The sequence below is a fragment of the Bombyx mori genome, chromosome 5 (genome assembly GCF_030269925.1).
Source record: "Bombyx mori chromosome 5, ASM3026992v2".
Lineage (NCBI taxonomy): Eukaryota > Metazoa > Arthropoda > Insecta > Lepidoptera > Bombycidae > Bombyx > Bombyx mori.
The window spans coordinates 14,864,114-14,889,196 of record NC_085111.1 but is presented as its reverse complement, the minus strand read 5'-3'; the positions used below and the strand labels follow the sequence as shown (position 1 = coordinate 14,889,196).

The following is a 25,083-nucleotide window of genomic DNA, read 5'->3' as shown; positions in this document are numbered from 1 at the left end:
TCTTTAGAGGAGGCCTTTTTCGAGAGACAAGCTGTTTTTAAAACCACACCGAACGCCGAACGGAATAATTGATTATAAGATTCATTTAAATTTAATTTATTATTAAGTAATTTATTATGTTAGTAATTAGTACGTAAAACAGCAATAAAGGCTTATTATTTATATATTAATACGTGAAGCAAAAACGTTGTATCCCTTTTTAGGAAAATTGCGCGGACGGAGGAGTATGAAATTTTTCACACTTATAGAGAATATAGAGAAGAAGTGCACAATGCTAATATTTTTTTTAAATAATGCATAAACGATACATTAAATCAATAAAGAAAACATTACACACACTACATACCATGTATCTGACGCACACACGCATGCATACTATTTATTGTCAAACTTTTGTTCTTTACGTCTGTGGTCAAATTGAGAATAGATTAAATATTGTTTGTCTTTATTAATATTTTTTTATAGTGTAGTCTTGGCGAAATATGTGATTATAGAAGTATAAAATATAATCATAATAGTGTACAAACTTATTATACAATTCCAATTAATTATAGTCGAATTTCGACTACTGCGGGACCTCTAGTTATTATTAAGTTCCTTTTAATTTGAGCAACATATCAAAATGTATTTAGGGCATATTGTTCTGTTATGTTCATTGTATACTTTTATTGTTTCAGCTTAGGCCCGTTCGAGGCAGTGACTGGAAGCGAAATGGTGTCTAGACGTCGAATATTATCGCGGTCACGCGACAACCTGTCGCAAACACTCACTCAGGAAGAGGAGGAAGACGTATGGTATCAAAAGGATAAGCTTTATAAGGTAAGATGAGTATTGATGATAAAATTTTATCAAATCACCTAATGTATTTTTTGGTGCCTATTAAGACAGGCTAAGATAGGCAGCCACTTGACGGTATGTGGTCATAGTTGCTCATGGATGGCACTAATGCCAGGTACTCAGACTTACTCAGAGTTGAGCTCATTCTTAAAAAGGGTATGAGTTCTCGGAACACACATTTTCTATTCCGTATTTTTATGAATATCATTGAGGAATTTCTCATATGTTTTAATGGCCTAATTAGTGTTACGAGTAATATAGGTTCATGTCACTGTTTTAAAAACGATCTTTTCATAACAATCGTTTATCAAATAAAAGCAATCTTCATCTAAACTGTTGCACAAGCCAAGAAGTCTGTTGCTAGACAGGTTAATAAAATTAAGGCATCCACGTTCTCGCTGATCGAGACGTTAGATGCACTAGCTGATGACATTGTTTTGAAATTGAATGTGGTTTTGGCAGAGCGCTCTACTTCACGGAAATACCAGTTAATATTACACTCAAAAACATAAGTCGCGTTATTTCAAAGTATGTGGTGTTAATAATATTATCATATCAGGCTAATAGTTGTCGACCAATTAATAGACTTCGTCTACATTTGAATGTTGTGCCGAAGATCGTGTATTTTTGTTTTAAATATTTTTTTGTCTTTTGCGTTTAATTTCATATAGACTGACCTTTTTTTTATTTATTGCTTAGATGGGTGGACAAGCTCACAGCCCACCTGGTACTAAGTGGTTACTGGAGCCCATAGACATCTACAACGTAAATGCGCCACCCATCTTGAGATATAAGTTCTAAGATCTCAACGGCTGCCCCACCCTTCAAACCGAAACGCATTACTGCTTCACGGTAGAAATAGGCAGGGCGGTGGTACCTACCCGCGCGGACTCACAAGAGGTCGTACTACCAGATGACCTAATTAATAATTGGATTTTGAGGTCTAGCAATTTTCAGTAGGATACATTAAAATGTTGAAAAAAAAAACACATTTGGACGATCTGGTAAATTGAAACGTTGATATTTCACTTTGGTTCTCATAATAATATATGGTTCTACAAAAAAAAATTGGTGCGATGGACTGAAGACTAAATTTCTTATTTAAGCTCGTTGTGTCAGATGTAATGACAAGGCGTCCAAGCATAATGGACGTCTGTATAATACTTTCCAACCCATCAATCACGAAGAGTATTTTGAATTCTTGCCCTCCTGGGAAATAATATCGAATATAAAACCTACAGCATTTAGTTGTTATACTGATTATTGTAAAATTTAGGTTTGTGTTTCGATTTCAAAATAATATAATTATTTTAGTAATAATAATTTTGTATCTTTGAATGTTTGTTACTCAGTCGGGTAAATGGCGGCACAGATATGGATGCAATTTCGCAGAAGAATAGTTTATAACCTGGATTAGCACACAATACAGCTTAACATGGTAAATGACATGACCCGGGTAGCCCCAAATATATCTACTATAATAAATAGAACCGTTTGTTAGTGATTTTACATACACAGGAATCTATAAATTGACTAGTTCTTTAAGATGACACAAGCATATTTTTCCCTCGACAAACGTAATATCTTTAAATCTTTCTTAATTACAATTCAACCTGTGTAAAACCACACAGCGAGTCTAGTAATGTTTTAAAGAAAAAGAGATTGAATAAGAGACGACTGTTTTGTTTGACAAATCAAATAAGTAACCAATGTACAAATTAGTGTAAGAAAAGAAAAAAAAAATACCGATGTCCTCAAGTATTAAGAGTATTAGCTAGTATTGCCAATGATTCATATTAACTAAAATGCACCGCACTTATGTGAATCTTACTCTTAAGTAAATCGTGCTAAGCCAATTTTCGTTGTGCAAAAGATGAATCAATTTTGTATTTGATTATCAATTCATTAAATTAATTTAAGTTAAAGTGAAAAGCACAGTAATTTGCAAAGCAATTCTCTAACCGCAAAACTTAAGTCACGTACCTTACCCGTTGTCTTTAGATCGACATTGTGTTACACAAGTTTGACAAATTGCGGTTAATTAACTAAATTCGCAACCTAAAAACCGGCATCAGCATCGCTTGTTCCGCGTGCATATTATGTTTTCCTTTCCTTTGTTTATGATTATGTTTTTGTAACAATTTCCGAGTGCCGCTATTAGGGACGTGGGAATAATTCGCATATAACAAAGTCTAACGCTTACTTCGTTTCATTTAACATCGATGCCTTTTGATAATTTCAATGAAATGTTTTCCTTTACTAGTTTTCTTGTTAGTCTTTCGATTTATATGCTAAGAAAAGAATCAATGTAATTGTAGTTTTGTAAAATAGCTTCTTTGACTGGTGCTATAATGGTATCTAAGTTGTCATTGCTTTGTTCTAAATTGTTTTCCGTTTTCACCAAAGTTTTCTCCTGTATTATACTTGCGGTTGTAATGTAATGTAATGAAAGCTTATAATTTTCAATGTCACTTTCATAGAAAACAAAGTCTTGATACTTTATTAGTTAGACGTAAATCTCTTGTGGTTTCAACTAGAGATCACTGTGTTGGTCTGAAATTGGTTGTTGAATTATTTTTTGTTGGATTTTATGGACTGCTATTTGTAGTGTCTTTGTGTATTGTAGCATTAGAATGAATATTGAGAGTGGACAATTTTATTGCAACCAACTCTCTTACTTGGTTGTGAAGAAAGTTTTTACTTCTTATATCTACAGCTTCCATCATGACCTTGGCTTCATACACATACAAAAGATTCTTGAAAAGCAAATAAACAAACAAGACATTTATGAACTCCGGTACTGTCACAGTCAATTTAAATTGCTACGATCCTTAGTAATTTGGTATTAATTAAGCATCAGTTACATAATTTCAAGACCTGATATAAAATATCGAGATAATTGTCCAATATACGAATTCATAAAAAAACAAAAAAGAAACAATTGATACAATTGATACATTACCCGATCCCACTAATACAAATGACCCAGTAATAAATTGTCGACCAGACATAAGCCGACAGGTTACAATTCTGCTCGATTAAGATCTAGTGACTGCTCGTGACCAATGGAACAACGGTTGGATTGCGGCATCATAAATACTCCGGAAAACATCTGTGTGTTTAGTGCGAGTTTTTTAACGTTCTCGATAGCGTAAAAGTTAGCTCATATTTGTATGGAATGGGATCGTTTGCCTACGTTTGCCGTTAGGGGCGCTGTTCCAACTGCATACAAAATTGGGCTAACTTTTACGCTATGGATAACGATAAAAAACTCGCACTAAGCACACTGGTTAGAATTTTTGAACGTTTGACCTTACCGATCGTACAATGTCAACGAATGATTTTATCACTTATGCACAAGTAGGTATAGTCTGTTTTTGTTATACTCCATTGTTTCAATAATACTGTTAAAGTTTTATTTTTAAATTCAAATCGCGTTTCGTTCTTGACTTATCCTTCTTATAAACCGTTTTGTATATTCATTTCACTTGTCAATACAAATCTGCTAAATCACGTGGGCACTTCATCCGTTATACTTTAGGCCATTCTGTCATACATGCAACTTACATGACTTATCTCCATCAAATCTTACGACTTGAGCTTGAGTAATTAGTGGATCATTGTACAACAAGATAAAGGATTGCAAAACATAAATCTTTGGGTCATTGATCCAAACAGACAATGAAGGCGCGAATGATTTTGACGAATTTTCGATTTTTACTTTTAGGGTCCAAATTCAAAGCAATTTTTAATTTCACGGCTCAATTACGTTACGAGATTTTTAAATAAAACTTTCCTTTTTAAAGCAATGTCAGATGCATCTAATATTAAAATGTATTGCATATATATTTAAGATTTTACTGTTGTTACGGGTGGTAGGACCTTTCGTGAGTCCGCGCGGGTAGTTACCACCACCCCGCCTATTTCTGCCGTGAAGCAGTAATGCGTTCTGGTTTGAAGGGCGTGGCAGCCGTTGTAACCATACTAGAGACCTTAGAACTTATCTCAAGGTGGGTGGTGCATTTACGTCGTAGATGTCTATGGGCTCCAGTAACCACTTAACACCAGGTGGGCTGTGAGCTAGTCCAACCATAAAATAAAATAAAAAATAAAGATTTTGTAAATTATTTTTTTCAATTCAGTCACGAGTCATAACAGCCGTCGAGTTTAGCATTTTCGTTAATATCAAGGCTCCAGAATACGTTCCGCGTTAAGAAATAGACGAACGCAATGTCTCAAATGTAGTCCGAGGTCACTATACATAATTCCGCTACAAACAAGTGTCTTTCACTGAAATTACCGTTTTTAATACTTTTGAAAAAAAAAACCTTTACCTTGAATTCTTTGGAACAGTAGAACGACATCAATCGATTGTCTTAGTGATATTTTAGCACCGGATTTTTTTTAGTTTTTGTAGCCATATTCGATGCCTGCTTGATGTTTATCTCGAATATTTTCCATCGACGTGAATCAGCTTAAAATTATACAAAGCGAAATTAAATGTAATTTGAGAGCATTAGCTTTTATTCTGGCTCGAAATTTAAAAATTCTATTTAAGCATTCCAAAAGGTAGGTATTTATTTATAGTTTTATGTAGAATTTACATTACTAAAATTATTTTTTGAAATTTTAGTTTTAATTATGTTAACTTGTTGATCTTAAGCCACGAAACCAATAGTAGGAGAAGAAAAACAAAAGAAGTTTTTTTTGTTATTCAACTAATAGTGGTTTTTAGAGCTAGCTATCATTAAATTGAATACCTCACTTTGATTATATCAAAGAACTTGTTTAAATATTTGTATTCAATTAAACTTAAATCATGTCAAGGATTAATTTAATGAAATGCACAAAATAGCTAATGAATTATAAATAGATATCCGATAAACTATGCTATTTTAATGTCTAATACATAAAAATAATCCACACAACTAATAAAAACTCATTCAACTCAAATCAATTCCTCTCTTTAGTGGTATGGTATCAGTAGTTATAAATATTTTATGAACAGATATGAGTAGAAGAGTTATTTTAATAATATCCTGAAAAACACCCCACGCTTTTTGCAATAAAATCATTTTTTCTTACACTATTTTGAATCAAAATTTATTAAAATTTATTTTCTATTTTTCAGTTAGATTTTCTATAAAAGCGTATTTCGTTAGTTTTTTTAAACTATTATTTTTTTTTTTTACGAAATAATTACTAGAGTGAGGCATTCCTGATTCACCTTCCTTACTACTCAAATTCATTCATACACAATTTCATAATATGGGTAGTATAAACAAACATACAGCTAGAACGTTCTCCTTAATACTAGACTGTCGCTGGCCGCAGTTCACGCATTGGATGTCGTAACTCAAGCTACCCAATGCCGGTTACACAACATTCACCTGTTTGAGCAGTGAATTTGCGACAATATCGTGAACAAGTTATCAATACCAATCGTTAACACAGCTGTCTGTCAGTATTGCTGAATTTTTGTATGTTGGTGGTCTTCCGCAACTTTAAGAAGTAATCTGATCTTTTGTAATCTAATAATGAAATGTAAAATCAACATAAAATTTTTTGGTACCCCAAAATTTTGGTAAAAAAAAATTATGTTGACTATCGTTTTCATTTCAATCACTCTAATGTTAAATTAAAATATATCCGAATCATAATCTGTATTGCATTAAGAATCACTAATCTAAGATAACCATCTGGTATTACCTAAGAGTATTTATGCGACTACAATAACCCTAATGAATGTAATTCGCTGTAATTTTGACCGTTACTTGATTTCCAAATCGCTGATTTCCATTCAAAAATCTCCTAGTTGGTGACTAGTCATGTGTGACTTTACCATTTAGATTTAACCGGTTAATAATACAAGTGGCGGAATCCGCGTGTCATGGGTCAATATTTGACATTTCAATGGCTTGCAGTAGTGAAATGACGTAATCTGAACCATGCAAGAGCTTATGTACTTGCGAAAGATTACAGTTGACACTACTGGGTACTTAATAGTGAGTTGTATATAATCAAATCATAGAAAAGGTCATTCGTATTATAGTAGCCTGTAATTGAAGTTTATCAAACGTTCATTGATGATGACAATGCGTTAATTAATTTAAATGTGCTTATTATGCCGGTATCATTTTCTTGCTTGTTTGATTTTGAAAGTACTGCATGTATTAGGGTCACGATATCTCAAAGGTGGTAGTAAATACGATCGGTGAAAGTCACTTATATTTAACGAACCATAAATGACCTCAATCACTACCTATCTTTCATTCCTAACCACTAAAGAAAAAAAAGAAAAGGAAAAAACGTTTTATGTTGCATTTTAGTAACAAATAAAACGTAATATACAAAAAAAAGGGATACTACATCCGGCTTATAAGGAATAATATTAATTAGGTTATTTCGTGAACTATTATTGTAAATATGTGTACCACGAACAAAGAATCTTGGTATAAATCAGTTCACAGGTCCCCTTGACAGGTCCTTATCATAATAAATAATGGAACTTAAAATGATTTTGCATGTTCGGTATCTTGACATACATATCTTTTCTGGCAGTCTTATATTATTATAAAAATACGCGTCCTCGATTATTTTTCTCAGTGATGTACTCGAATGTGCGCATCGAAATAATATGAATATTATTTATTTAAGATCTGTAGCTTAAAGTTCAACCAACATAGCTATTTAATGATACGAGCATTTCTGACCATTAACATCGGTACCTAGATTTTTGTCGGCTATGGAAACCGAATAATCATATAATTCAGAAAATTGGATAATAATTTTTAGTCTCCAAATTCAAACGCCTCTAACTTTGCCTTGTTGTCATAATCATTCAAAGGCATCGTTCTAATTAATTGTAGTTGTCAATATCGTAGGACAATCTTCAAGATGCTAAGTAGTCTGGTCCCTGCGTCCTTGCCTTTCCCTCATTGCGTTAACTGGACGACCTCCAAAATCAACTGCATCGTATTCGCAACCGTTATTGATTCATTTTAATCACTTTACATTATCGTTAACATTTATGGGATCTTCGTTTGTTTCAAAACCCGTTTCAATGTTTTCGTGAATGGCATCTCGTATTGGTTTATCGATAAGCGCGTTATTATCACGGCTACCGATACGGTTATAGCATTTTCACTTTTTAACATCTCCGTTTCACTGTGAAAGTAGCCGATTTGAGCTCTCATAACTTTTGCTTTCGTTTGCTTTATTAATTAACAAGTTTTAAATAACCTTACGGAATGACACAATCTTCTTAATTGCTAGTTGATTGAGAATTATGACTTCATGATCAATCATGTTTTAAGCATTTTATCCTTTTTGGTGAAAACTTGTTTTGTATTGACCGGTTTCCTGGTTCGTTCTATATGCTTACGTTTAATTATCTCCTAAAATTAAATTCAGCATATTTTTTCTAGTATTGTATTATGCTCGTATTTCAATTTTTTTTCTTCTGGTCCAAGTTTTTTTTTGTTTTTTTTTTTTTTTTATTGCTTATATCTAAATATCCTTAACCTTTAACCAGTGACATGGAGTCTCACAGGCTTCGTGCTTTTTGCGAATTCTTAGAATTCGCCATTCCCCCCCGCTCGCCGCGACTCCGAGTCTCAGTAGCCTTTGCTATAGTAGTAAACTGACCACGGAAGGAGGCAGAAGTGTTGTCGGTCGTATAACACGTGAGTAATACTCATCGAAAAATCGGACGTAGCCTGTCAGGCTCCATGTCCCTAGTTGCCATGCAAAATATTTTTTTGAACTATTTCTTTTTATTTTGATACTTTGTAGTTCAGAATGGCAAAAAAATGGTAATAAACGTCAATGTCCGAAAACAAGTTCAGTTGAGCCATCAAAAAGAAAAATATTGCGGGTAGAGAGTCCGTCTTTTGAAGATGAAATAAATTCCCTGTTGCTAGCTTCGGACCAATCTGATAGCGAAGGTGATTTCGAAGATTGTATTATATCTGAGAGCAATCATTCACACCATCAGGAAAGTGATCGAGTGGAAGATTCAGAGGAGAGTCTGGTAAATCCAGAAGATGGCCAATGGTAGTGTTTTACCGCATTTTGGATTTGAACAGCATGAAAGCTCTTATACTGCACAACATGCACCAATCTAAGATTATAGAAAGGGGAGATTTCCTAAAGACTTTAGCTCGTTTGCTAGTTCTCCCATGGGGGACCAGACTACACGTCTCTGAATATGGATTCAGAGACGCGTAGTCTGCAGTCAATTACCGAGGGAGTTACGCTTCGTGATAAAGCGAATTCTGGGTGACGATATGGTCGAAGAAGATGACCAAAGTCATGACACTAGTCAAGGCAAAAGAAAGGCATGCAGGATTTGCCCACCCAAATTGCATAGAATGACTGTGTACACATGTATGTGTCGGGTGTTGCGATCCCGTATGTTTGCAATGTTCTCGCCCTTTGTGCAAAAATTGCCAGTAATGTATGCTGAATTGAGTCGTTGTCAGAACTGCTATTTTTTGTTTTTGGGAATGACTTTTTTGTTTTTTCGTTCCTTCTAGATTAGATTTTAAGTAAAATATATTAACTTTATCGTTTTTCTCGCATAAGGTCGGCTGAAATGTGAAATGAGGATCTCATACCAATTAAGGCTGTAAAATACCATTAAGTGTTATTACTCGATTCTCTCGATATTTTATAAAAAATCTTAGTTTGATTAACTAATATATTTTTCATTATATACCATTGATTGAATATTAAGGCAATTTTGAAACAGTCAAGTTGATTTTCACAATAAAAATGAATTTAAAAGTAGTAGTCTGTGAGACGTCATGTCCTTTATAGTGTTATATATTTGGTGTGTCACCAGTTAAAGGTTAAGAAGAAAATGCGCCATCACCTTACGTATACGGATGTTTCTATCACGGTACATTTGTCGCGTCCTTGTATCGTAAGTTCTAGTTATAGCCGTACTCGACGGGAATCGCCGAGGCGAACTACTGAGCAGGAAGAGAACAACTTTCATTTTCACACACCTGTCTTGCCCCGCAGCTTTGCACTGGCATAATTCTTGTTACCCAACTATGTACTTTAAAACCTGGGCACTAAAGCTGCTATAGTGGAATGCTCTGTATTTAGTTACGTCGGTAATTGTACCTGCTGCTTTTATTATGACCATTTTTTGCTGCATTGCTATGTCGTACTACTTCTTCATAAATATATTCATTCATATTCCGAGGAAATAACAAATTTTCGATACGCACACTCACGTATATACAATTAACTATATTCTTACAGATTTTAAGTATTTTGTTTGAGAGGTTTTGCTTACTCGTAAAAGCCGTAAACGTAAAAGCCATATGAATAGATTTGGTGTTACAAAAATCATTCGTCAAAGCGTCTTGACTTGTGTGAAAATTAAATTTTGCACGCAACGTACACTTTGTACACACATGGAAGAAGCGAAAGCGAAATCGTTACGTAAAATTTAGAAGCATCGTTCTCAAAGTGTAATTTAGATAAATACAATATTTGACGGAGACGAGGTGCAGGAATTTAAACCTTAAGCACACTTAGAATCTTCCTTAAAATCTAGGTGGATACCTCAAAGAGAAAGTCGTAATGGCAAACAAAACGAATAGTGTTGCAGACATTCCTCTAAACCAGTTTTTTAAAAACTTCCCTTTAGCAGATAACATATTGTAGATTGATATTTAAAACGGTGTTTAGGAATCTAACTTGAATAGATAATAACAATTAGATGTTCACACTTGAAAGTCAAACAGATTGGTCCGCGGCGTATTTGTGTTCAAAATTCTTCTGAAATAAAACGTAAAATAAAAGATTATTCTTACTATTAGATTCCAAAATAGTATAATTCCAAATCTGATATACACCGAATCGATTATAGTTCCAAACCGATTCCAAATAAGTATAAAACAATGAAAGACGAAACCAAAACAAATTCCATGTTCCATTTTGACAGCCTTTTTCCATTTCAGGTGTCTTGGTGAATGTACCAGAACTACTAAAACCATTATCTAAACAAATATTGTGTCGCTTTTGGTTTATTGTAATATTCAAATGATAAGTATCATACTTACGTGTCGCTTCATCATCTTCAAGAACAGATTTTGAAATTCTCTAGAATCTTCTTCGTTAATGAATTTTCTCTGCCCTCCGTTAAAACATGACTTTAAAAACTCACGTATATTGCTAATACGTCAATATTGAGGAGTTTTTAATACACTGAATGCATTAATTCTTCTTCTTCCTAGTCACACACTCTTGACAAAGTGGTCGTGGTCATGCATCAGTCGAACCCTGCGATACCGATGCTCTCCCGACGCGACGCCATGTGGCACGATGTTTCGCAGAGTGAGAACAATCATTTATGTTAGACTGAGTCACAGATTTTATGAGGTCGGTCCATCGTGTTGGAGATCGTCCGCGAGATCTTTTGCCCTCGACTTTCTCTTGCACCACTAACCGCTCAACGGAATCCTCATTACGAGTGATGTGCCCGAAGAACTTGAGGATTCGTATTTGGACTGTTAATATTTGAAAGTCCTATTAATGCATTCATCTATAAGCCAAATGTGACACCTATGATCTCTTACACGAAAAATGCACATGCACTGCTATGACATAGTATATTTTAATTTTGTGCTTTCGTTCAAATTATCGATGTCCCTAAGCTTATCTTGTAAATTTACTAATCCTATTTTGTCCAACATCAATCATGTTGTACGCGACAGAATCAAGTCATTTGTCTTATTCAAACTGGACAAAAGAACATAGATTTCCATTTAAAATATTATAGCTTTATTCTAATAGCATTTAGGTTCGAATTAAAATACCGAAACAGAAAAACTATAATTGTTGAAGCAATAGTACTGTTAACTTGATACTAAGATTTGTAGACATGAACGGTTATAGTTGAAATTCATTTTTCAAAGGATATTAAACTTTGAGATCAAATAGAAAATGATAATTTTAATTACAAGAAATTGCAGTATATACTGTTTTGTGTTTATTGATAATTGATAAAGAATAGCATAGATGCGGTGTATCTAAAAAGCTGAATAATTAGAATATGAAACGCTAAATTTGTTCTTGGCTCAAACTAGATCTTGAATAAACAAACTTCAATGGAAAGATATAATATGTATCAGTTATCTTTGAATATTATGGTAAAGAAAGAAGGCGAGCAGACCTATAATGTCTTTCTCTCAAACACCAAGATAAAAAGTCTAAACTATTTACTGTAAATTTATTTTAGGTACAATCTATACAATTTTAAATTCAGCTATGTGTTATACATATTATACTTCTTTCAAGTATTTGAAATTGTAAGCATGAATCCAAAACTTAATGATGTAAATTATATTTCAAAGTGAAGTGATGTTATTGAAGATAATGAAGGTAAACAGAAAATTATTTATTCTTAGAATTGGTTTTGTTTATACTTGACTATGTTTGCTCAATCGTAATTTAAGTGCACTAGTCCAGAGCGTGACCTCGAATTGTACTTATATAAAAAATACATGTCCTCTCTCAATCGAGGCTTACGGACCTTACTCAGAGGTAGGCAACGTCGTGGCTTTATCAACTAAAAACAAGATTATCATTGTAATACGCAAAGGATAGCTGCTACTGGTGCTAGGACCTTGGAGCTTTTTATTGGTGGTAGGACCTCTTGTGAGTCTGCACGGGTAGGTACCACCACCCTGTCTATTTCTGCCGTGAAGTAGTAATACGTTTCGGTTTCAAGGGTGGGGCAGCCGTTGTAACTATACTTGAGACCTTAGAACTTATATCTCGACGTGGGTGGCGCATTTACGTTGTAGATGTCTATGGGCTCCAGTAACCACTTAACACTAGGTGGGCTGTGAGCTCGTTCAACCATCTAAGCAATAATAATGTAAAGAAGAAAAAAAAACAATTTCAAATTTTCAGTCAAAATCGGCAATTTCATACTCTAACCCCTAATTGGCAGCATTTTTTCAGGATGAACGTATTGCATGTAGGTATTTATTCTCTTAGTATAATAAAGCAAACTGCGAGATCGATCTCATTTGCCGTTCACTATATAAACAGTGGCTGACTACCGCTGGAAAGGTCGACAAGAGATGATCAAGGTTGCTCTGCTTAATTGGTCCAGGGTAGCACTGGAGTGGCTAATCTGGTCCCGAACAGCTTTTTGCGCGCTGCAATTAAACTTGTATCCGTGCTTATTGTTTCTATCTTATTCTTTGTTTAAATTAATTCCATTTGGTTTGTTGATATACTTAATTGTATGGTTTTTTTTTTAAACTAAAAGATTTCCCAATATATGTACACTACTTACGAAAAATCAGATTTCACACAACCATAATGTCAATATCAATAATTAAACGAAAATTAGACTGAACAAATCCTTAACTTTAAATTAACGTGCCCTTGTTTAAATCCTCAAATAGCATAGCAACGTAAACACACAAAATTCCAAGTACAATCTAACAAAAAATAATCCAGTTTGACTTTTTCAAGATGAAAAGCATAGAAATGATAGAGTTATCATTATTAAATTTAAATCTGATATTAAAAAACAGGCCCATAAGTATTCTATAAGAATGTAGGAAACACGCCCTGAAAGGCCGCAATACTGTTATTCGCGTGTAGATCAACATCTCAACACAAAGCTTCGGTATCTTACAGAATCATGCGTTAATGACATTTAAACTGATTTTATGTGGTTAAGCAGATTTGAAGATACTCACAGGCACTCAAGAACGGTACCTGTGAACTTTGAAGTAGATATTTTTATTTATTGTAGAAACAATTGTAAAAGTGTTCTTATTGGTGGTAGGGAGATAGAAATAAGTTCTAATTTAATCTGCACTATTAACATTTAACAACTGATGTTCAAAAAAAATGCGATAAAAAAATTCTTTTGTCACACTTCATACTGGAACAGAACAAAACTACAGTGACAAATCGTGTATTAAAATGTTTGCAAGCCGTTTGCCTCAAAGTAAAATTTACGAACGGCTTATTTAATATTTTGATACAATATTACCGTTACTTTGTAACTTCTCATTTAAGGTAACATATTTCAGGTTGCCGATAAACCATAATTGCTTTGATATACCAAAACTAATTAATTAAATAATCGATTAAAACATTCGAAAACAATTAATAGTGAATGCTAGAATATTCGTATAATACAAAAATTGTGAGTTATAACATTTTTAAGATTTTATATTCTTCAATATTTTGACATTTTGATGACGGATTTCGCATTTCATTTGCTTAATACGGCCCTTGTATTAGAACGGACGCAAAATAATCCGATCTTTAGAAGTATGAGAAATATTAACATATTTATTATATTGTGATTGTTTAAGATCCAAGTGGGTTAAGGATTGCTTAATTTAAAGTCAAAACGTATACAATATAGTATTGTGTTTTTCAAAATTAATTTAAGCTTTGCTTTGGGATCTTAAATACCTGGCCTTGAATGGTAACCGCAGGCAGCCACATGCACTCAAATTTCACTTACATTGTAACATGAGACATGAAGTCTCAATTGCATTGTAAAACGCTCCTATCCGTTGTTCGGAGTTCATGGATAGGCAAGCCGTTAGTGCTAGTGTGTTTGGATTCATAAAACCAATAGACAAGTACGCAAAACTACTTTATTTTTATTGGTTACTAGCTGACCCGGCAGACTTCATAGTGCGTCAATCGATAAATAAAAGTCCTGAATTTTTGTATAAAATAAACTTAAAACAAACCAACGGAACCCTTCCGACGGGGGACACATCAAAGGAAAAACAAAATTGTTATTTTTATTTAATTCCGAACATTTTCATATTTATCTATCTTTTAAACCTTCTCTGGACTTCCACAAATAATTCAAGAGGGTCCACTCGTTCTCGAGTTTTAGCGAGACTAACGAACATCTAACGACATTTTTATATATATGTATAGATTTTTGTAAACTTTCGTATCATTCAAATCAAAGTCGTCTTACATATTCGATTCGATAATTGATGATTAGTTTCGTGTAGTGTGAAGAAGTTTATTTTTGTTTTAATAATTCGATTCACTCTTGCAAGCCAAGCCAAATGATTCTTTAGTTCAATCAAGAATAGGTTTTTTGCTACCAATCACAGATGTTCTTTTGACGTGACAACGTCTTATAATTTGATGGAGCCGGCTGCACGCACGAAAAAATATGACTCATTGAGGCGTTCCATTTAGGCTTGAAGTGCAAGCGAGAGAGAGTGCGCAACGAGCGACAAAGAGGCACAATCGGCCTCCGCGTTTGGCTGCGTTCGAAATCTGTCTCTCTCCTGCTTGAGTGCGCGATGCATCCCCGTGGACAGCTGCTATACAATAATACATTTATATGTTTTCGTCAAGTATGAAGTTCAGTTAAAAGTGAATGTGGTGTCAATTGTTTATAGCAACGATAATTGCGATAATTGAAAAATGAAACCATTCCATCAGTATTTTCTTATGACGTTGTTACGTTCAACTATCGTCAGTAAACCGACTTTACAGACAACCGTTTTTTTTTTTTTAATCCTTATTTCACACAATTAAGTAAGAAAGATGAAGAAAGCTTAACTCATATTTTCAACCGATTCATTCGTAATTCAAACTAGCTTGCATAACTTCGAGTAAATTAACTTCATAATTAACATTACTTGTATTCGTCAAAGCGTAAAGAATTTATATTTAATAATGTTACAAATTAACGTTAGACCTTCAGTGTTGACATGGACATTACAAACGTTCTTATGATATGGTTGGAGCACGCGTTTATGAAAGATACATTCACTTAATAATTTAATTCCAGACGCAAAAAAGATATTTGTGTATCGGTATGTTTGTGTGTGGTTAAGTAAATGGAACGAACGTATTTTTGATTTCATTTGTTTTTTTTATTTTGAGTTTGAATTGCCCATTTTGATTTGTATCAATTAAAAAGCTGTTTTAATCGTTGCTACATTTACTTACGCTTCATCAACAAAAAAAATCATTCTATCAGTTGACATGCTCAGTGCTCTGAGGAATTGTTCGAGATGATACCGACATCTCGTTTTTACCATCGCACCGCCCGCCACCGGAGTAGAGTTCATCCATACTACCTGGAGCTACTGCGGTTATCCACAGTGCGTTTCCAGAGATCTTTTTTGCCACGTACCATTCGGCTATGGAATGAGCTCCCCTCCACGGTGTTTCCCGTGCGCTATGACATGTCCTTCTTCAAACGAGGCTTGTGGAGAGTATTAAGCGGTAGGTAGCGGCTTGGCATTGGCGACGGTAACCAACCACCATCAGGTAGGCCGTATGCTCGTCTGCCTACAAGGGCAATAAAAAAAAACATTTATAATTGACGGAATCTTTTCCAGATTTCGATTAGTACTTTGTAAGTGTATGTGCTAAGTAAATATTCGAGCAGTACTTATCCTTTGTATGTTTCAAGCATTGTTAAGATAGAAAAAAATAAGTTGTTTAATTTCAATAATATTAAACGTTTTTTGCGTGAATAATTGTCATATGACACCGATTTGTGGCAATAAACAAATACTTGATACTCATCTATGCTATAAAAAAAATGTTGGTATTGATTATATTGCATATGCATTTCGGTTTGAAGGGTGGTGTACTGTAATAACTGAGGCCTTAGAACTCATGGCTTTCATGCATCCATTTAAGCAATAAAAATAAATACATACATTTATTTATTTATTTTTTATTGCTTAGATGGGTGGACGAGCTCACAGCCCACCTAATGTTAAGTGGTTACTGGAGCCCATAGACATCTACAACGTAAATGAGCCACCCACCTTGAGATATAAGTTCTAAGGTCTCAGTGTGTTGCTTCTTTATCAATTTCACGTTCCACAAAACTGTTAACGAAATATAAAAATATTCCTAATTTAATAAATATTATTTAGTGTTATTATCCAGTGGTGTCAAAAAACGTCATTTTCCCTTTGAACTTTAAACTTATATCTTTTTATCAAGGTTTAAATTTAGAATACTTTAAACGTTTTTTATTGGAAGGGACAAACCAATTCGATTTGAAAACGTTACTGGCGTAAAGCTCTCCAAGGTTGTGATTTTTCATAAACCACATAACCGGTTGGCAGGTAAGTTTTATAAGGCAGGTAAAGTAAATTGTTATTGAATGATACATTAACAATGACACAAAAAAGTTTTTGCCTGAAATATTCGTGTAAATATCAGCCCACCCTGGTAGTTGGGATTGGTATCTATTGAAATCAGTGATCGAAACACATTTGAGGTTGACAGGTTATTTAATAATATGAATTTTATCTATGCAGCTTTAATAATAACCTCTAAATAACACGAAAATTTATCATTTTTAATTTTTTTATTATTAAGTAAAAAAAGTTCGTAAAATCAATTCGTCAATAGAATCGGGAAATAAGTACGGATTTAAAGAGAAAAAAAACAGTCATAAATAAATCAAGACATTCCTTAAGTAAATGTAGTTCATACTTGATACGCGTGAATCGAATAAGGCAATCGGGCGGGTGTGGTCAGCCTTGGTCAACTCTGTAGCGATGTGTTAAATGAGTTATAGAATATAGATGTTTAGTTCGTCCTAATAAAAATATGAAACAAAAACAGCTGAGGAAATATCCTCTGTTTAAATTTTCAAGTCTGATTTGGTTTAAAAAATGAAAACAATACAGCATATTAGCTTATTATATTTTAAGAAGCAAAAAATTGGATCATTTATCTATAAATGTAATAATACATAATACGTACCTCTTTTCTATCAATTAATTTAAGCCTTAATAATTATTTAGTTCGGATTGCTTCTTTAAAAACTTCAATTTTATAAACTTATAGATCGGTTATAAAATTCATATTCATTTCAAAACTTTTGGGTGATACCATCGTTCCAATAACAATAACAAATAAAACTAAATCGCCTTCGAAGGTATCTTTACAAAGCTGTACTCCGCATAATGGAGGCTGTCAAGTTCCACCGGACAATTGGAGAGTCATATCGAAAAGGTAATCACACTGTCTCATCAACACCGGAGCTTCGTTTAACAATTCTGCATGACTGACTGCGATTTTATGCAATAAATACAAGACAAGAGACATTAACGAGGGCTATTCAGTGCAAATAAACTTCAAATAAAATTATCAACAATATCATAATGGTGAGGGCAGGCACATGCAGACATTAATTTTTTTAATCCGAAAACTAGTTGATTCTATTATATATCAAAAGTCTTACAATCAATGCCATAGTCGTTTACCAAAAATATCACATGTATCGATTTTTGGTTCACCTTTTTTTTTCTTTTTTTTTATAGCTTAGATGGGTGGACGAGCTCACAGACAACCTGGTGTTAAGTGGTTACCGGAGCCCACAGACATCTATAACGTAAATGCGCCACCCACCTTGAGATATAAGTTCTAAGATCTCAGTATAGTTACAACGGCTGCCCCACCCTTCAAACCGAAACGCATTACTGCTTCACGGCCGAAATGCGCAGAGCGATGGTACGTACCCGTGCGGACTCACAAGAGGTCCTGCCACCAGTAAAAGTAGTAACTGTAAAACGAAAATGGCTAAATGTATTGAATTGTGAAATATTTCATTATAGGTATGTTGTATAAATGATGAATCAAAAATAACAACTTGGATCGATTTTAAATAAAACTAAAACAACTCCACGTTTTATTAGCGATGAGATCGCAATAAGCATACAACTCTAACCAAACAGTTCCGACGGTGTTGTACGTATGTGCCTGGCCTTACGGCGCGACACCGGTACAAGAAAGTGTCAAGGAGTAATACACCACTCATGGATGGAATACCAATGATATGTGTCGGAGAATGATTGCGTACAGTCATGGTAGGATAAAGGAACGCAATCAGATAAAGTGTTTGTTTTGTGAGGTATGTTTTGATGTTATATCCATAAAAAAACAATAATAAAGCCGAGCAGAGATAACCACCACCCAGCGTGGCTGAACAAAACACATACGGATATTGATAATCCAAAAGAATATGTTTCAAATCTAATATTTTTTTAATTATTATTGCAATATCAATCATTTTTTACACTTAATGTATTTGAAAATTATAGTAATTCTAATGATCAAATTAAGAATTATTTGGTTTATTTAATTTATATTAGAGTCATATTTTTAGTTTTTAAATCGATCTGTATCTTTTTTTTCCTACCTAAGCTGATGGTCTAGAGAGACCATTTCACCATAACCTTAACTAGTAGGTGAGGCCACGGGGCTCAAACCTGACGATGTTGCTAACACGAAAACTAGCAAGAGCCGTGCTTTGCAGAATCTACCACCGGATCGGAAACTACCTAAAAGCACCATTAGTGGATCGGGAGGATCCGAGATGACGTATTTTGGGCAACGTCGACTGCTTACTATTTGGTCCGCAGGCGCGGCTATGTAGTTACTGGCGGCCACGATGAGAGGGTTCTCGTGTCACACTGCTTTATCGAAATAGCGCATTGATGCCGACTGAAGATACTTACTGATGGACTCTAGGTTCAGGTCGTCGTGCAGGTCGATGTTCCTGAAGAACCGACGGCTGAAGATTCCGACGGCTATCCTGCAAAAATGGGATTCGGAGTTACAAGTCAAAATGATCTGTATCAATCTAACATAGAATGAACAAATAATTTGAGTTCTCTTGCTAATATAATTTAAATTATTGAATATATTTATTTTGACCTTTTTATTTAAAACCAGCTTGTAGTCGTTATTCAACGTATCTAAGTAGTTACAAAATAAAGCTATGATTGCTCTTTACTGATCTTACAAAATATTATATACTATTTGTAAATAAATCTTGATTAAAAGTGATATTTAAGAAGCATCTACAGTCAAGGATAAAATATCTGATGACCCAAAATCGCTTTGGAGTCGTTCATGCATTAAATCACTTTACAAAACACGTTGAACTCGAACCACGATGAATAGATTCACGGTAGGTACGATCGAGAAAAAATAATTGAAAGTCAATAACTCTTTCACACGATTCGAGAATCACAACGATCGCGGTCGGTAACTGTTATTTTAATAACGGCTACTTCTTCGGTTTCCCTCTCGTATGAAATAAAAAAACGGAAAGTGAATTTGACTTCGGAACAAAAACGAATCATTTTTTAAACCTACGGTGGTTAATTGTTATGTAAGAAATGAAAACAATTGTAAAACTAACGATTTGCTTTTTCTTTGTTGGCTCTAGGGTCATCGCTGACTTTGTAAGATTAATAAAGCTATGCGTTGTATACAATTTTTAATACAAAATGCGATGACATACGTATTGACCTTGCCAATTCCTAAAAAGGTTGAATACAATGTCATTTTTTCAGACCCAAAAATATATTAAATCAAAACCCAAGATGAAGCAGGTCCGTCCTTGGCTTATAGATCGCACTGACATTTAACAGTCTTAAGTTTTGAATCGAATTCATAATCAAAAGGTTTGCGGTTATAGATGATGACGGTAATACGCAACCTTTTGTAATGCATTGTATAGAGTGGAGTAGGGTATGCTTTATTATAATACACCAATATATAATCCAAACAAATGCAAAACAATAAGGATTAAAAGTACAATGCACGGTCTTATCGCTATGTAGGTAATGTCTATCATTGTATGTGGATTTTATACATATATTTTGCCAAATTGTGTTTATCATCAACTACACCTTGCCTGCAATCAAATAACATTACAAAATACTTTTTTTTCATATTTTCGTCTTATTAATGTATGTCTACATTATCTATATATTAATACGTGAAGCAAAAACTTTGTATCCCTTTTTACAAAAATTGCGCGGACGGAGGAATATGAAATTTTCCACACTTATAGAGAATATAGAGAAGAAATGCATAATGCTAATATTTTTTTTAAATAATGCATAAAAGATACTTTAAATCAATAAAGAAAACGTTACACACACTACATACCATGTATTTGACGCACACACGCATGCATACTATTTATTGTCAAACTTTTGTTCTTTTTGTTGTCAAATTGAGAATAGCTTAAATTTTTTTTGTCTTTGTTAATATTTTTTATAGTGTAGTCTTGGTGAAATTTGTGATTATAGAAGTATAAAATACAATCATAATAGTGTACAAACTTACAATTCCAATTAATTATAGTCGAATTTCGACTACTGCGGGACCTCTAGTGTTGATTAATTTTCGGATCACCTCAGTGTATTAAAAACAAATAAATAATTAAAATAATCGATTTTGCTCAAGACACTGACAACCCTAAAACCGCGATCATTCGGCAGAAACATTACAAACTTTTTGCCAAAACTAACGGTGTACTTAGAACCAGCTTTTTAGTGGCATAATTGTAAGTTTATTGTTACGTGTGAGCAAAAACAGAGGTGCGTTTACACGGGCCGATGCCCTCGCAAATAGTTTTATATCGCAACAATTCATTACAACAAATGCGACTTAATACCAGTGGAATTACGGATGTAATTCCATCGATAACTTTAGGAAATAAGGCGTTTTATTTTAAGCATCATCATGTTTTGCTTTTTCCTTGTAATTTGTAACACTTTCGACAGTTATTCATCGCGGTAACTAAATAACACTGTTTTATGACGCTATGTAGTTTTGTTTAAAACTATTGTTGGAGTTACATTGCACTCTGCGGACGCATCTTATTGAGTAGTGCATGGGATATTAGTGTATATACACTATAGATAGATAAATAGATTCTATAATTGTTATGTTACATTTATATTATAAGCTAGGTACTAAATAGAATAGCGCAGACCACTTAGTTCCTTGCCGGATCTTCTCAGTGGATCGCGATTCCGACCCGGTGGTAGATGCTTTTGCTAGGGCTAGTGTTAGCAAATTCTCTCAAGTCAAGTCCCTGAGCTCACCTAACCGTCTAGGCGTCGCTGGAATAGCCAATTAAGCTAACAGCATATACGTAGATAATAAAAAAATTATAATAGCCACGTCCCATTGCTTTGTTTTTTTTTTATTGCTTAGATGAGTGGACGAGCTCACAGCTCATCTGATGTTAAGTGGTTACTGGAACCCAGGACATCTACAACGTAAATGCGCCACTCACCTTGAAATATAAGATTTAAGGTCTCAAGTATAGTTACAACGGCTACCCCGCCCTTCCAACCGAAACGCATTACTGCTTCACGGTAGAAATAGGCGGGGTGGTGGTACCTACTCGCACGGACTCACAAGAGGTCCTACCACCAGTATAGATCTCTGTAGGTATCGTAAATATGGCTATTGAATACACCGGAGAGCTGGAAACAGCGTTCTCTGTATATTACATTAACGTATTTACTGGTGGTAGGACCTCTTGTGAGTCCGCGCGGGTAGGTACCACCGCCCTGCCTATTTCTGCCGTGAAGCAGTAATGCGTTTCGGTTTGAAGGGTGGGGCAGCCGTTGTAACTATACTGAGATCTTAGAACTTATATCTCAAGGTGGGTGGCGTATTTGCGTCGTAGATGTCCATGGGCTCCAGTAACCACTTAACATCAGGTGGGTTGTGAGCTCGTCCACCCATCTAAGCAATAAAAAAAATGTAGCGATCGCCAATTGGAATTTACAGTTGGTAAAACGTATAAGAAGCCAGCACCACTCGATGCCATCATATTGGTATTTTCGACCGCGAAACAGTCTTCCGTTCTGAATCGAAGGTTGAGACGGTCTACCAGACTATCAACTGATTAGCTTAAAATGAAATAAAGCAACGAATACAATTAATTTCTATAAATAGTTAAACTACATGCAAGTTTCACAGTAGCTACTTAGATGCGAATAAGTAGAACGGAACAGTGTTGCGGCGTTTAAAATCCGATGTCATCTTATTGCGCCAGTGTTGCCAACTTCGAAGTAATGTTTTTAAAAATTGCGTAATCGTCACAATGCAAGGCCGATTATGCTGATAATATTAAGTATTTTAACACAAGATAACCCTTGTTCCTTAATAAACAGAAGTAATTACTTAGGCACGTTCGAAATTATCAATGACATTTATTGTAGTCTATTAATAATACCTCGATATACCAATAATACGACCTCAAGTTCTACTTTGGTATTACTAGTTTAAAAAATAAAACATTGAAATATTTCCATGTACATACATATTTATTTGTATGTCGATTTTTGTACCGTAATATATGTTCAATATCGCTATGTTCAATATATACAATAATATTGTAGCGTGAATAATTTAATAACGGTTCTTCTATATGTTTTATTGAATAAAACAATGATCGATCGTCAAATGTTTCGATCCATCAATTTTTTCGTGGTAGTTCAAAGAATTTACCCTGCAAACTATAGAGTTCATTGAATTCTATTTTTTCACTGCTATTAAATTATTTATTATTATTATTTGAAAATCAGAGCGAAATTCTTCAGAATTATAAGATTTTGTAATTGTGATTATCTGACACAGTATAAAAGTTTTGATTTATGGCGTTTACTTAGCACGTATTGTGGTGATAACGTCTAGTTTAGATTTTTTATACTGGTGGTAGGACCTCTCGTGAGACCACACGGGTAGGTACTGTTGGAAACCCAACAAATTGGTAAAAAACCTTTTTTATTGTTGTGGTTATGGTTTTTGACATTACATTTGAATTTTGAATTTTGGAATGTCTTAGATTTTTCATTCTCTGTGCTATTGTTTTTCCGTGCTATTGTACCGTACAATGGGGTAAATAGGGACAAAATCGACCTTCAGATTGAATTTTAAAATAGTTCCAATTAAATAGTCACTGCTCAACCAAAGAAATAAGTTGAGTCTTGAACGTACCTAGGTGATAAAAACCGTTACATAATTTTAATTATTCATTTTAAAGAAATAATCGGTAAAATAATGGCCGTCCCAATTTACCCAGCGTCCGGGGTAAATTGACACGGTCAAGGGTTAAATTGGGATATTTGTAAGGGTTGTCAACTCGCAGTACTGCGATATATAGGTAGGTGCCATATAATTATTTATATGGACCGAAATGATGAATACAATCCATAATTTAAGCACAATACACAACATAGTGTAAATTAAGCTGGTTTCTATTCCGAAGCGATGTGACGTGAATGATAATCAACAATACAATGATCAAAAAAAGTATGTGCATGTTATATTTTAGAAAATTATTATTTATTTTCCTTAAAAATCACAACTCTGAAACAAAATGATAAAATAGAATAAAAAATAGAAAACAAAAGGACTGGAAATGCAATAATACAATTTTATTTAATCAACATTTTCAGAATAATCTTTGAGCAAGAGTAAGATATCAGGTGAATAAGATAAAAAAACAGCTTTATCTGATTACTGCCAATAATAACAAAAATAAAAGAAATTCTTTCTAAGCTAAATAACTAAACTCAATTAATTCACTCACTCATAATTGGATATCTCGAATTTTTAATTAATGTTACATTTAAAATCTGAGGCCTGTTTTTATTTGTGTGTGCGTTTTGAATGTTAACAAAATTATGATTCGACGCGTGAATAGATTCTGAAATAACAAAAGTTTTGATTCGTTTGAGTTCTTTTAACTTTTAATTTTTTTTATTGCTATAAAGAACATACGACCGGGCAGATATTACAAGGTAAATGTCGCGAAAAAAAAGTAATTATATATATACTTTTCTTTTACCTATAATACTTACATAAACTAACTGATAAACACATTAACCTTCTTTACATCACGCAATTAAGTGATAGTATAGGCTAAAAAATCTATTATAAGATATCAGTGACAACCCTAACAAGCCATCCCTATTTTGTCTTTTGGCGTTCCAATTTTGTGTTTTCTCGTCCCTAATTTTTCCAGTCTCGTTCCCAATTACCCTACATACGTCCCAATTTTCCCCAAAAAGAAAGGAAAAAATATACATTTTTTATTTTGTCGAAATATTGTATTTAAAATAAGAATATTGCAACTTACCGTTTGTTGTGGTATTTCCAGGTGTATTAAAAACTTATATAAACTGTGATCTTATTCAAAAAACAACGTTAATATTACTTTTTTTAAAAGTTCTTTAAGCTGTTTTAAAACGCACTTTTCAACCACTATTTTCAATTTAATTTGACGAATTTTTGGGACCAACTTAACTCATATTTAGTACTTCCATAGTTAACTTGGTTTTTCTTCTATACATTGATAAATATTAACATAAACAAAATTAGGTAGATTCCGTGCTACAGGTACTTTGAGAATCTTCC

General features: G+C 33.9%; 1 protein-coding gene across 2 annotated transcripts in view; it reads left to right on the top strand.

Annotated features, from left to right (window-relative positions):
• Positions 1-25,083, top strand: part of LOC101737074 (uncharacterized) — a 240,073-nt gene that overhangs the window by 136,504 nt on the left and 78,486 nt on the right. For both annotated transcript variants that reach the window (XM_038010911.2, XM_004929973.4), the window contains one exon: positions 678-819. In XM_038010911.2, coding sequence (XP_037866839.1) covers positions 678-819 — 142 coding nt within the window. The remainder of the gene's footprint in view (positions 1-677; positions 820-25,083) is intronic.